The sequence below is a fragment of the Cryptomeria japonica genome, chromosome 2 (genome assembly GCF_030272615.1).
Source record: "Cryptomeria japonica chromosome 2, Sugi_1.0, whole genome shotgun sequence".
Lineage (NCBI taxonomy): Eukaryota > Viridiplantae > Streptophyta > Pinopsida > Cupressales > Cupressaceae > Cryptomeria > Cryptomeria japonica.
The window spans coordinates 184477537-184493223 of record NC_081406.1 but is presented as its reverse complement, the minus strand read 5'-3'; the positions used below and the strand labels follow the sequence as shown (position 1 = coordinate 184493223).

The window sequence follows — 15687 nt, the reverse complement described above, 5'->3', positions numbered from 1 at the left end:
TTCACACTTAGCAGATAATAATAACTTGATAAGATCGGTAAACCATCTTAATAATGCATTGAGATTGATAATAATCTCTTGTACTGGATTACCAAGTCCATCTTTTCAATTGGTAAATCCTAGGTTTGTTCTCTAGAGCATGGGGGGTGGACCTTTTTGGTTCCACATGGTCGGGCGGTTGATGTCTTCTTCAATTGGGATTCCTTGTTAGATTTTAATATGTGTGATGGATGTTGCTTCTTCACTTTAATTCTAGTGCTAAGGACTTATATTTGAGTTTTTAAGTAGGTGTACTTGAGATATCCATATAGGTTTTACTCTCCTTCAAATCTTTATTAAAAAGTTATACTAAAAAGTTATTTAAAAACCTATAGATTACTTAAGTAAATAAATCTATATTTACTTTAACCATTTAAAATGACACTACATCTTATCACTTTAGTTGGAAACTTTTCCATAACAAAACATAATCTTTCAAACTATCACCACATGATATAATACAAGTTCCAATATTGAAAACTATTCACCACAGGCTTCCATAACAAAACCTAATCTTTCAAACTGTTCCAATATACAAAAACTATACACCACACGCTTCCATAACAAAACCTAATCTTTCAAACTATAACACCACACACTCTAATACAAGCTCCAATGTTGAAAGATGTTGAAAACTATACACCACATGCTTCCATAACAAAACCTAATCTTTCAAACTATAAGACCACATGCTCTGATACAAGCTCCAATGTTGAAAGATGTTGAAAACTATACACCACATGCTTCCATAACAAAGCCTAATCTTTCAAACTATAACACCACACGCTATAATACAAGCTCCAATGTTGAAAACTATACACCACAAGCTTGATAGAAATTTGAATATCTTTAAAACTATAACATTACATACTTTGACAATGAGGCTCAAAAATAATTTTACATTTAATCTACAAAGGAAATATTGCAAATAAATTATTTTATTTAAATGATTAAAATGTATATTTTAATTGTAACCTAAATTTTATCCATCAAATTTAAAAGAATTTTCAAAATAAAATTTAAGGCTTTATATTTAATCTAGAAGCATCTAAATCATAATATGAAAGCGCCAACCATAAATTCAAACTTTTTCAACTAAGAGCCACAAACTAAAAGGTATCTATGCCATCAAATATAATAAACTATTCAAATTATATTTCAAATTCAGTTGCAACATAATTTCAATATAAAAAATCTTTAAATCCATTATCTATCAAGTGCACTTCTTAAGAAAGCTCTCTATTAAACTATGCTAGTTTATTTCCGCCCTACCACCACTTATCACATAACTCCTAACTCATTTAATATTTTTGGATTACATCTTGAAGAAATCTTCGTCCCTTTGACGGAACTCATTTTCCTCTTTCCCAAAATCCATTGACTTATCTCCTTGTAACTCGTTTAATATTATTTACTTATTTAATATTATTCGTATACACGGTGGAGAACATTTCAAACTCATTTTCTTCTTTCCCAAAATCCATAGACATACCTCGTAACTCCTTTAATATTATTCAATGGCACAGTGGAGAACATTTCAAACTCATTTCTTCTTTCCCAAAATGACACGATCACACGGTGCAGAACTCTTACTTGCAGAACTCTTACTCTTCCATTCCGCCCAACTAATTTTCCTCCTTCCCAAAATCCATTGATTCTGCTCTTTTTTTTTCTTTACCCAATCAACTTTCAGACTCATTTATTAATTTGTCGACCACACCCTCACACTACACGGTGGAAAATCCTTCCCTTCCACCGAACTCATTGTCCTCCTTCCCAAAATCTATTGACTCTTGCTCTTTCTTTTTTCTTTACCCAATCAACTTTTATGTATTATTTATACCATCCACCTCCTTTGTCTACCCACCATCGGCTTTGAGTTACCTGAGATACTAAGTTCGGTAAGCTCTCTTCAGTTACTGAAGATATTTCGAGTTTAGGGTCTGCAGAGCATGATGGATCGCGGATCTGCTGCAGGTAAACCAACTGGGCCGTTCTGATTTTATATAATGAATTGGGTTGTTCACATTTTATTTAAAAATCTAGTTTTTTCCATTCGGTACGATGTTGTTTATTGCCGTAAAATAACCCTTTATTTTTTATTTTTTTTCAGATTCCAGGCTGAACAGATCTGCAAGTGTTGTAGACAGCGCAAGCATGAGGAGTGGTTTCAGTAGATGGAAACCAACTGAAATCCAAAAGGGTATATTGAACTCCAAATTCGCGAGCGGAACAAGAAATCCATCTGTGGATGAAATAAACCGCATTACTGCAGAGCTGCAGCGCCATGGACCTGTGGAAGGAAAAAACGTGTTCTTCTGGTTTCAGAATGCTGCTGCCAGAGATAAGCTTAAAAAAGAAAAAGCAGTATCATGTGATAGACGGAAAAAGGAAAAAGCAGAATCATGTGAGCAGCGGGATGTCATTCTTCTTAATGACATTAGATTTTTACAAATATTTTGTTGTTTGTGAATTTGATTATGCGAGGGTTTTTTTATATCAATCTTTTACATCATATTTCTTATTTCTTGATTCATCATTATATTTTTTTTTTCTTATACATACATTCTTTCATTCTGATAATAGATTCTTAGGGTTTCCTCTTTGCATGGGTTTTTTTAGGTTAACTAACCTAAAAAAAATGTATATTTCAGCCTCCAAATGGCCTGCAGTGTTTAGGCCGCGAAGCTGGACTTCTTTATTCCGTGCGAAGAGGTCATCTGAAAGGAGCAATGTCCAAGTATGAAACCGCATTTATAAATTATGGCTTGTCTTTCGAATTATATATATGATGAGTAAGATTATGGCATTTTTCTGAACACTGTGCATATTAATATGCAGGAAGAGGAAGAGGAAGTAGATAGCGGACCTAGGAGAAATTCATCGGTAGAACCAGCTGATATCAGAACACTGGAATTATTTCCTCTGCATCCCGATTTGTGAGGGCGTTGGCATTTCTGGAACACTGGTTTTTTTGTTTTTTTTTGCTTTCGTGTAGTTTAGGGTTTTATAAATAGTTTGAATAGGGACATTTTTAAGTGAAAAAATGTAGTAGTGCATGGTCTATAGATCATGTAGCTCTTGCTTAGTTTTAATATGTGACATTTTCAACGGTGTATATTTTCAGTTTTACAAATATGAATCATCTGAAATGTTAAGATTCCGTTTTGAGACTGGTTATGGAATGATGCAAAGTATTTAATATTTATTAAAGTATAGGTTAGAGACTGTTTATGGCATGATGGAAAGTATTTTAAAACTTATGTTTATGATCTTAAATGGTCTCTGTGTCTCTTATATGTTTAGACGGTTAATTAATTTATTTAGCTCAGATATTCTGATGGTACTTGATCTGTTTGATCTGTTTTTTATTATGTATGTCTGATGGTTTTTTATTATGTATGTCTGATGGTACTTGATAAAATGAGTGGGAATTTTTCAACCTCAAAACTCCTTACTAGAATTATGTAAAAATAGCTTTGTAAGGGGACACCACCCATCACCTCAGTTTCTAGAAATCATCCAATTCATCATTCTTTCAAAGTAATTTGTGTTCTTATACTACTCATTCATATCAAACATAGATGCTAGAAACATAGATGAAACATTTGTGTTCACCCTCTATGTATGGTCTATCTTTAGAAATTAGTCCCCCATAATTCCTTTCACTGAATAAATAATTAACTTTGGCTAGTATTGAATATGAACTTCACTATCTTGTTTAAGAGATCCCCCAAAAAGAACATCTATCTCTCTTGACAATTGAGTTTTAGTAGATTGTCCATCATTACAAAATACTATATCCAAAATGTACTTATTCCCACCACTCGGTCTAAGTACAAATAATCTCCCTCCATCTAGTGTCCATCATTTCAAACATTTTTCTCTTGAAAGAAGTGTTGCTTCCATCCTTTCATCAATGAAATCCCATACCATATCCCCTCTAAGTTTAATTGAAAATGATGCTTGTCTTGTCCCCTTTTATTCCTAGGGAAACAAGGGATTATCTCCTCCACTAGCTATCATCATTTTTGCCTCTATCAACTCTTCCATAGTGATTTCCACCAACTCATCCACCAACTTGTTCCCCTCCTAATAAACATGGATGATTTTGAATTCATTTACTTTTTTAATGAGAATCAAAATGGGAGGGAGACACTTACATAATTTCTACTTAGGGGTAAAATTTTGTCATATTGCATTGATTTTTATAATGACTATCCTTCAAAAAGGATTTTCTTCACATTAAATTGTAATCCACATGTTAGTCCAAGAAGGGAAGCTTGGAATTATACCTCATTATACTTCCCATCCCCAATATCTTACATCTTTTCACAATGATTTTTTCCTCTTAGTCTCTAACCACACATTGAACTCCATAAAACATGTGGTTTCCTTTTGTGGCTCCATCAAATTTCGTCTTCTAATATTTTATTTCTATGACCATCCAGATCACTTATACTCTTTGATTTAAGGAAAGATCAACCTTCCTAAACCCATAAATAGGAGAATTATCAAGTGAATTTTATTTTAATTAAATAAGAGATGAATAATTTTTATATTAATATTTTTAATATTTTATTTGATATTTTACTTTAAGATTGTAATTTTATTCAATTTTTTAAATTATTGTACATCAAATTGTATTTTTCTATTTCATAGTTGAAGTGTAGATTAATATCTTTACTATATATCAACTTAATATTTTAATTAAAATATTATAAAATAAATAATAATTAACCTTGGATGAAATTTAAATTAATAAAAGAAAATATATAAAGGTTTTTATCTCCTTCGAATTAATATGTTAATTTATGATGCTTATTATTTTTTATACTTTATTAGTCGTTGTTATAGGGTGAAATTCATACCACATTATATAGTTTCACTATGGTTTAGTCGTTCTTCTATACTTTTATTTTTGCTCGGTACAATCTTTTATCTTGTAGCTTTATACCTGCTATCAAACAAGAATTTTATATTTTTGTTTTACTAAAGAGAATATCGTGAGCTTATTTCTTATTAGTCAAAATACTTAGAAATATTCAATAATATATGTAGATGTACCAAAAAATCGATCAATGACTCTAAATGAAATTATGATGTAATTAGTTAATTCTCTTGTCAATTTCTTATGATATGATTATCTTGTTTTTAAATATGTTTTTTATTCTACAATTTTAGATTTGAAATAATGACTAAGGTTTGTATATAAATTGTTCAATTTAACTTATTTGACATCCAAGTGTTAGACACAATGTACCACTGAGAGAGGGGGTTGAATCAATGGTTCTCAAACTTTTCCCTTCAACAACCTAGATGTGTATACCAGTTATGGGATCTAACACAATGTAGACTTACTAGTTAGTGGAGAGACCAATACAAATGCAAACACACATAGAGGGCATCACATAACACCAATATGTACGAGGAAAAACTAAGATTGGAAAAACCTTGATGAGCGATGTTGTTGAAGTCTACTACTCTAATCCAGCCTCACAATCAAAACTCTATTACAATGTTTAGGGAACCAACCCAAGGAGCTACAACCCCTGATTTAGGGCACCAACCCCTAATTTAAGGCACCAACCCAAGGAGTACCAACCCATGATTTATGAGCTTCAACTCAAAGTAGCACCAACCCCTACACAGTTTATAGGCTACAACATAAAGGAGCTACAACTCATTGATCACAATGAAAACTTCAATTGCAAAAGTAGTTGTCTTGTTAAAAGTGAATATTGTAACTATTTCATTTACCTTACTCTGTCGGTGAGATAACTTCTCTGCTACACTGACTCACTCTTTTCTTGCTCTCATCTATTGCTTAACTATCGGTAAACCCTACCGGTACACCTCTCCTCTTCTTCTGCTATGTTGGATCTCCACCTTACTTTCTACTTTTCACCGGTACAACACTCTATTGGTTCTATGTCTGCCTTCTCTGCCACTTCCTTCACTTCTTCTCTATCAGTATGGACACTATCGGTTCTAATCTACTATTGGTTGATCACTTCAACCTAATTCTCCCTCACTCTCACTCTCTTCTCAGATATTTGATGAGCACTTGGCTGATTTTCTCTTACATGCAGAAGTAACAATTAATCACTTCGTAGCATCACACTCTTCTCCCATTCAGTAGCAACTTATCTATGTCTTTGTACTGCATATGTATAGACTAGTTTTCTCACCAAAAGCCTATTCAAATTTTAGGTAGTTAGGGTTCCCTCATCATCCTCGAGGAAAACCAAATCCAATCAGATCTTCCTCGATCTGATCTTCCTGACAGCCAACTATACACCTTCGCCATTAATGCACCTTCTTGGTCACGCCTTCTACCTCTAGTGCTCTTCTTTTTCACTATCAGCTGATCTCTTCGTCAAACACCAAGCTTAGTCTTGCTATTTCCTTCATCTGCCTCGATCTCCTTAGTCACTCTTAGTTGGCTCTAAGTTTTCCTCCATACCTCAAGCAGCAAACCTCTAAAATAGCTCTACAACATGTCTCAACATTTGTGGAATCTTTCATTAATGTCTACCAACTCTATAACTACCCGGTCGGTGTACATTCCTTCTTCATCCGAATGCAAGTCTACCACCTTGACTCCATGTGTCATCCATGTCGACCAAATTCCAGCTTGACTCTTCATTTCGGTCTAGATAGGATCACTGACCAAACACTCTACCAGTTCCTCTTTTTTGTCAGTTTACTAACCCTGCTAGTATCTCACATTCTACCGGTTAACTACTCATGTCTTCCCTTTGCTGAATTGTCTGTGGAATACCGAAACTAGTCTCCAGACATGTCTATCCAAAGCATGCTCATTCCCACAAAGTGGGAAGACACCTACATTTGCACCTTATCCATATTACCAATGGACTTCCATACGAGTAAGCACTCTTGATGACACTAAATCATCAATCTTCTCCAAACTCCGTCTTCAGTGAGGCCAAATTCCTTTATTTGCATCTGCTCAGCTTTGCCTTCAACTTGAAAAGCTCGGACCATATGTCGATCAGTTTTTCAAGTTGACAAACCCATCACTTCTTCTTCTGTACTCACATCTCAGCATGCCTTCTTAGTCGATCTAGTGCATATCCTTGATTTCATGTACTTGATGCACACCTCTTCTTCCTTATCTCACAAAACTATGATGCACACAATGTATGATAGGAGATAAGTTCCACTTATCGGTGGAGTGACACCTTGTCTTCTGCATCCTGCGATGTACTCATGTGACTTCCCTGTTTCAGCAGCAAACCTTTAAACAGGGACATGTGATCCGGTGATGGAACTTTCACTATCAATCATTGCTTCTCATGATTAATGCATCTTCATCAGGAGGGAGTCCTGTTGTTCTGAAACTTCATAGCATACCTATGATCTTTTCATTCTTCTCATCTTGTGTTGATGTGATTTAGGTAACATTCTGTCGCTTCATCACACACAAAAGCTCAAGCACCTTGGTCCTCCAACTTGTACACCAGTCATGAGCATTGTCGGCTAACAACCAATCACTTGGTTAGTCTAACTTCTCCATGTCAACACATCACTTACTAGTTGACATCCTTTCCTTACCAGTGATACACTGTATCGATACAGATCACCTTCTCATCTCATTCACACAAGTCAGGCACAAACTTGTGTACCGGTGAATCCATTGATCATCTTCCTTACCATACCAGTGTTCTGCAACACAAGGTGATATCAAAGATATCTCAGCCTCTACTCCTCCTTGACAATTTTGTACATACATCTCTCATACCGATAGTCATCCCATACCGGTTGACATCAATGACAATACAATGCCAACAATCTCCTCCTTTGGCATTGATGTCAACTCATGTAGTATCTGACATACTACATAATATTTCTCCCCCTTTGTATGATCCAATGGATTCTCACACATGTAGTATGTGATATATTATAAGATCCTTCTCCCAAGTTCTGGTAAATCAATGCACTTACCCTTCCAAGTTCTAGCAATCTGGCTTTGCATCATAGCCACTTGAACTCCCCCTAAGTCATACATCTCAGGTCCTCATCTCTAGTGGGTTCTAACACTGGGGCTCCAATCACCTCCATATACTAGTTTGGCTGCACATATGTGATCATCTGATGATCCTTCAACTCCATTGTATCCACCATATCCTATGACATGTTCCTAAAACCACACAATGCCATACAATGACATCATCATGCCATAAATTAAACTAGTTAGCCCAAATATATGCAAGCCTGCATGATCAACCATCGGGCCAACATATGTCATTTTGGTCTTTTCCAATACCACCTGAGACATGAACTCCACATTCCATGCTACCAGGGCTATTGCAATGATCTCCAACTTCATTGTCTTAAATAACCTGCAAGTACCTGTTTAGGATTCATTCTAGTAACATCCTGCACATATCGGTTAACATCTGATACCAATTGTTAACCTCCACTTATTGACACATGCCATAGTGATCCAACACTGATCTGTAGGTGTGTGGTTAAGGTAGCCTCTACACACACTTATCATCTCACTTCCATCCTTCATACCGCCAACAACATGTTCTTCCATGTTGCCTTCTTCACTGAGGGGGTGAATGATAAATTCAATGGCGTACTCCCCTTAAGATTTTGCATCTCCTTTTGGCCTTAGGAGATATCACATATGCATTTGATGCACTGTACTGGTCCATCATCTTCTTCCTCCATAACTACCTGGTCTTATTTATCTTCCCATTTTCAGGCTTGGGAGCAGGTCTTTCCTTCCTCTACTAATGAGTCCTTCCATTACCTGATTCTCCATCATTGCCAAAACTAGTGCTATAGTAGCACACAACATCCATCCCAACTTCATGTTTGGGGAATCTCTTCACATACCGGTTTGCCCATCTTCTTCTAGTCATGTTGTTGTGACTAGAAACCGAAAATAGTGGACTTCTTGCTCCTGTAGGGATATTTCTCCTTTGGTTCCATGTAGGTCTCTGACTTCCATATGCTCTCTATACACCTTTCTGCAGAGCATAGTTATACCAGCCTCCATGTGACTACAGGTTCCTCTTCCTACATTCAACCTCTTTGTGTCCAAAATCATTGCAGTTATGACAAGCAACATTTGCATATCCAGGAGAGGGGACATGCATGTATCTATTCCTTGATACATTTTTCTCACATGCATGATGTCTATGAGATCCTATATTATTCTTTCTATATCTCTTTCTACATTCTCTTGCCCTATAGCCATAGAAATTACATGCAAAGCAGTAACCGGTAAAGGATAGAAGATGACTTACAAATTTATTATGCCATGCGTGGGGAGATCTTACCAGTTTAGCATCTCCATTTCTTCCTCTTTGAGAATGGATCCTTGGTTGTTCATTCTGTGCAACTCTTCCATCTAGTATCTTCTTCTACCACACTTGCTTTTCCCTGTGGGTGGTAGCATTTATTTGTCCTCTTCCAATAGGTAGTCCTCTTTGTTGTCTTCTCATTTTTCTGCATTCGGTGAAGCTATATTCTCCCATCTTCCCTTTACCTTTGGGATCTGCATTGTTCCTCCTTCTTGGAGCTGTGGTATTCCTTTTTGTCTGCAAGTCCTCACTGTGAAGGTTTGGCCTTTGTTTTCTCCATTGGAGGAAACAAATAGAATGTCATTGTGGGGGGCATGGTGGAGCATTCATTGACACCACTATCTAAGCCTTCAGTGTCCTTGGAATGCTTTTGTTTCTTCAGCATTTTGTCCAAGGCATCATTGTTGCCATCAAATTGGATTCTTACTTTGAGCTCATCCTGACACTTTTCAAGGTCATTTCAAAGAATCTCAATTTCTCCAACCAGCTACAGATATTCTACATTTTTTACTTCTAGCCTAGTTTCTAGATCTTCACACCGGGACTCCTTGATGTCTTCTTCCTAAGACTTTATCTCCGAGATGCTTTTCTCAGATTCTTCAAGGCATTTTGTCAGCCGGTTATGCTCTACTATAGCAACATTCTTCATAGATTGTATTCCCTTCTAACTCTACTGAGTTCTTCAACTGCATTTACAAGCTCTGCTTCAAGATGAACTTTTGCCTCCTCTTCTTCTTCTCCTTCACTATCAAATAGATCTTGATGGCTAGATCTATCTATCATGTCTCCTTCTTCCTCATCATCACTGCCAAACACATCTTGTCGGTGAGATCTATTTTCCCTATCACTTTTAGATGTGTGCACCTCATCTTCAAATTCTTGAGCCATGAAGAGGTGGGTTCCTTCTTCATCAATTATCTAGCTGCTTGTGGATCTACCTTCATCATCTGTACATGTATCTACTACATTGTTCTTCTCACATCCACACACTGATCCAGTGGTGCAGGGTTCATTTACATAGAGCTTCCTTAGTCTATCCCATAGATTGTTTGCTGATTTTCAGTTATCCACCTGTGAGGAGACATCACCACTGATCCCACTGAATATGTCCTTCATGGCTTCTTCATTGCATATGCATCTTCTTTCATCTTTATCTCCGAAAGGAGGACTATCATTCCTAGGGATACCATTGATAACTGACATCCATACATAAAACCCTAGAGAGGATAGGAAGACTTCCATTCTAAAAATCCAAATAGAATAGTTTGAACCATCAAACATAGGAGCAGGGAATGACACTAAACAAATCATTGTATCCTTAAACCAGAATCCATCAAAGCTGTAGAAAGCTCATCTAACTGGGAACCTAGGCTTTGATACCAATTGTTAGACACAATGTACCACTGAGAGGGGGGGATGAATTAGTGGTTCTCAAACTTTTCCCTTCAACAACCTAGATGTGTATACTGGTTATGGGAACTAACACAATGCAGACTTACCAGTTAGTAGAGAGACCAACACAAATGCAAACACACATAGAGGGCATCACATAACACTAGTATGTATGAGGAAAAGCCATGATGGGAAAAACCTCAGTGAGTAATGTTGTTGGAGTCTACTGCTCCAATCCAGCCTCACAATCAAAACTTTGTTACAATGTTTAAGGCACCAACCCAAGGAGATACAACCCCTGATTTAGGGCACCAACCCCTGATTGAGGGAACCAACCCAAGGAGCACCAACCCATGATTTATGAGCTTCAACTCAAAGGAGCACCAACCTCTACACAATTTATAGGCTATAACTTAAAGGAGCTATAACCCCTACACTGAGATATAGCTCAATGATCACAATGAAAACTTCAATTACAAAAGTAGTTGTCTTGTTACAAGTGAATCTTGTAATCATTTCATTTACCTTACTCTATCGGTGAGATACCTTCTCTGCTACACCAACTCACTCTTCTGTTGCTTAACTGTCGATAAACCCTACTCATACACCTCTCCTCTTATTCTACTTTGTCGGATCTCCACCTTACTGTTTTCTCTTCACCAGTACAACACTCTACTGGTTCTATGCCTGCCATCTCTATAGTTTCCTTCACTTCTGCTCTGCCGGTATGGACACTACCAGTTCTACTCTGCTACCGGTTGAACACTTCAACTCAATTCTCCCTCATTCTCTCTCTTCTCAGATATTTGATGAGCACTTGGGTAATTTTCTCTTACATGCAGAAGTAGCACTTAATCACTTCACAGCAACAACTTAAATATGTCTTTGGCTTGCATATTTATAGACTGGGTTTCCTGCCAAAATCTTATTCAAATTCTAGGCAGTTAGGGCTTCCTCATCATCCTCTAGGCAAACCAAATCCAATGAGATCTTCCTTGATCTGATCTTCCTAACAACCAACTATACACCTCTGCCATTAACGCACCTTCTTGATCACGCCTTTTATCTCTAGCGATCTATTTTTTCCCTATTGGTTGATCTCTTGGTCAAACACCAAGATCAGTCTTGTTGTTTTCTTCATCTACATCGATCTCCTTAATCACTCTTAGTTGGATCTATGTTGTCCACCAGACCTCAAGACGTAAACCTCTGCAACATGTCTCCTGATTTGTGGAATCTTTCATTAATGTCGACCAACTCTACAACTGCCCCCTCAGTGTACATTCCTTCTTCATCTGAATGTAGGTTCGCCACCTTGACTTCATGTGGCATCCATGTCGACCGACTGCCACCTTGACTCTTCATGTCAATCTATATATAGGATCACTGAACAAACACTCTACCAGTTCCTCTTTTCTATCGGTTTATTAACCCTGACAGCATCTCACATTCTACCACTTAACTCCTCATGTTTACCCTTTGCTGAACTGCCAGTGGAACACCAAAACCGATCTCCAAACATGTCTATCCAAAGCATTCTCATTCCCACAAAGTGGGAAGACACCTACATCTGCACCTTGTCCATATTACTGGTGGACTTCCATACCGGAAAGCACTCTTGATGACACTATGTCATCAACATTCACTAGACTCCATCTTCAGTCAGGCCACATTCCTCTATTTGCATCTTCTTAGCTTTACCTTCTACTTGAAAATCTCAGACCATATGTTAGCTAGTTTGTCAAGTTGACAAACCCATCACTTCTTCTTCTGTACTGACATCTCAGCATGCCTTCTCAGTCAGTCCAGTACATATCCCTGATTTCATACACTTGATTTACACCTCTTCTTCCTTATCTAACAAAACTATGATGCACACAATGCATGATAGGATATGAGTTCCACTTACTAGTGGAGTGACACCTTGTCTTCTCCATCTTGCAATGTACTCATGTGACTTCCCTGTTTGAGTAGGAAACCTTTAAATAGGCATATGTGATCTGGTGATGGTACTTTTACTGTCAGTCATTGCTTCTCATGATGACTGCATCTTCATCTGGAGGGAGTCTTGTTGTTCAGCAACTTCATAGTATACATGTGATCTGTTCATTCATCTCATGTTGTGTTGATGTGATTTAGGTAGCATTCTGCCTCTTCATCACAAACAACAACTCAAGCACCTTGTCCCTCCAGCTTGTACACTGGTCATGAGCATTGTCGGCTGACAACCACTCGCTTGGTTGGTCTGACTTCTCCATGTCAACACATCACTTACCAGTTGACATCCTTTCCTTACTGGTGATACACTATACCAGTATCGATCAAATTCTCATCTCATCCACACAAGTCAGGCACAAACTTGTGTACCAGTGACTCCAGTCATCATCTTCCTTACCTTACCGATATTTTGCAACACAAGGTGATATCAAAGATATCTCAACCTGTACTCCTCCTTGACAGTGTTGTACATACATCTCTCATACTAGTAGTTATCCATACCGGTTCACATCAATGACAACATAATACCAATACCAAGATAGTTTAAATTTACACAAAATGTATGACTATGGAAGTGACACACAAGCATGCACCTATGATAGAAATATGGGGAAAACTAGGCAAGAGGGACACTGAATTTTAGGATCCCAGAGTAGGCTAATGAAGGAGGTAGTACTAGGAAAATGATTAGAATGTCCTCAAGTTAGTTATCCTTAAAATTTTGGGTAAAAATAGGATGACACTAATTCCTATCTCTATTGTTTAAGTGTTTTTCACTATTCAAGATTTGGGATTGTTCCTCTTTATCTTCTTGCCCAATCATACTTTCCAATTGTCATCAATATTTGGATCTAGACCTATACACATAAAAAGGGAAAAAATAGATGTGTTGTATAGAATTTTTCCTCAGGAAAATCTCATGTTAATTTTCCTTCCCGACAACAACACTAGTGAGTAATAAATGGCTCCATTCTCCCTTAACAATAAAGGAAAATGAATTAAAGAAGATAATAATTATTACCTCATATAAAAACCCTAGTTTGGATATTATATTAAGGGATTTACATACTTTTTGAATCATAAGTGTGACGTGATGACCAAAACAATGGATGATATGTTAATGTGCTTGATGTTGATATTCAGATTTTATCTATAATTCTACATTAAATAACTTATTTTACCTACTTGAATATAGGAATTGTGTACTCAATTGAATTACATTGCCTTAGGATTCATTTGGTATCATTAGGTATTATAAAACGGGAAAGGGAGTGTCTTGCAGCTTATCATTAACTTTTTTTGGGAAATGGCAAATAAAGGAAAGCAATTATTAGTGGCTCAACACTAACTTCAAAATATTTGAATTTAGAGGCAAACTGGGAAGGCATTAGCATTGTTTGCTAGTGTCCAACCCTTTTTGGCTACACAAAGGGACAGGCACTAGAAAGAGTGACTCTAAATATAGATATAGTCTCAAGATAAGAACAATCAAATAGGTTCAAGGACAACTGCAAAGATAGCTAGTAAACCTATTAGGCCCAATAAGGAAAGCTAATGTACTGAGAGGAGAGGGGTGAATTAGTACTTCAAAAAATTTCTTCAACAATAACTTTACTGTTATGCATAAACTGAATAGTGCAGTAACATAATATAAAGCTAAAACAAATAGATAAAAATCATACATGATTCACTCCATAACACATATATTTTGGTTATGCAAAAACTCTTGGTTACAGAGAAAAACTACGGTGGGGATGGCACCCACAACTTCACTACTTTAATAATAAAGGTTGCTCTGTTAGAGCTACATGTTTAGCTATTTTTGATAGCTTACCCTGTTAAGAGTATCAAGACCTGTTAGATCTACCTTGCTAAAGGATTTTACAACACTTCATCTAAATGTTGCACCTAGTTAAAGGCTTTACAATTTATAGACTTGATTAGCGTCTTTTACCTTGTTAAAGGTTTCTCTTACAACTTCAAAATATTACAATAAAATACTTTACATCTGGAATGTTATAGCAGATTATATGTGCTCAGAATAAGATTACCTTGCTTATAGCATACCTCGGTAACCCATATAGTAACTCGGTAAACCCTTCTGTTTACTTTGTTCTTTTACTATTTTCTGAAATCCTTCTCGGTGACCTTTGTGTCTCTGTAACAGTCATAACACTTAGTGCTTTCACATGTCTTGCTTCATATATTTCTATATCTTCCTTTCTATCATGATACATTTACATATATCTGATCTTAATCCATGTTGTATAAATAGATCTCTTATGTCAGTGATCCATTCATTGCTTCGATCTTACAAACATGATTTATCGAATGAATAACCATGCAAAATATTTAATTGGTTAGATGACCTCAAAATCATACACAATTTTAAGTGCAATTTCCTATGTGATAACGGTTAGATGTTCCTTGATCTTGTAACATGTTTCCATATGTATCTCCAGGTTCCATGAATCTGGTAACACGTTTCACTCGGTGTATATCAACTTGGTGTATCATCTTTGCTGCTCGGTAGATATGGAATGATACTCGGTAGACAGCTCGATGCATACTGGGCTCTGTGAGTACTTTCTTCTATAACTGACTAAACTATGCATACCGACTGAATATTTTGGTAGAGATAACCGTCTAGAGTATATAGAATAACTTTGAACATAAAACTAATGGCAACTTGATAATGAGTAACAATCTCCCCTTTTGACATTAGTTGAGATGTTTGACAAATCTACTTTCAAAGTTATAACTCAATAATCTATATACTTGCAAAATTTGACTATACTGACAGTATATACAATAGTCAATAAAATAATATATCCAAATATACTCCCCTTATTGATATACTATACAAAACTTTGATTTTGGATGCTCGATATACTCCCCCTGTATACCTCACTCCTAT

General features: G+C 36.5%; 1 protein-coding gene across 2 annotated transcripts; it reads left to right on the top strand.

The window, feature by feature from the left end:
* The first annotated feature begins 1888 nt into the window (after nt 1–1888).
* On the top strand, nt 1889–3165 carry LOC131054142 (WUSCHEL-related homeobox 4-like). 2 transcript variants are annotated; one of them, XM_059216900.1, is made up of 5 exons: nt 1889–2016; nt 2153–2215; nt 2246–2446; nt 2694–2779; nt 2881–3165. In XM_059216900.1, exons 1-5 carry the CDS (start codon nt 1992–1994, stop codon nt 2980–2982), a joined length of 477 nt encoding a protein of 158 aa, XP_059072883.1. In that variant the 5' UTR covers nt 1889–1991; the 3' UTR covers nt 2983–3165. The 2 variants fall into 2 exon arrangements, with proteins under 2 accessions (XP_059072883.1, XP_059072882.1); XM_059216899.1 differs by having other exon boundaries at nt 2153–2446; nt 2881–3160.
* The last annotated feature ends 12522 nt before the right edge of the window (nt 3166–15687 follow it).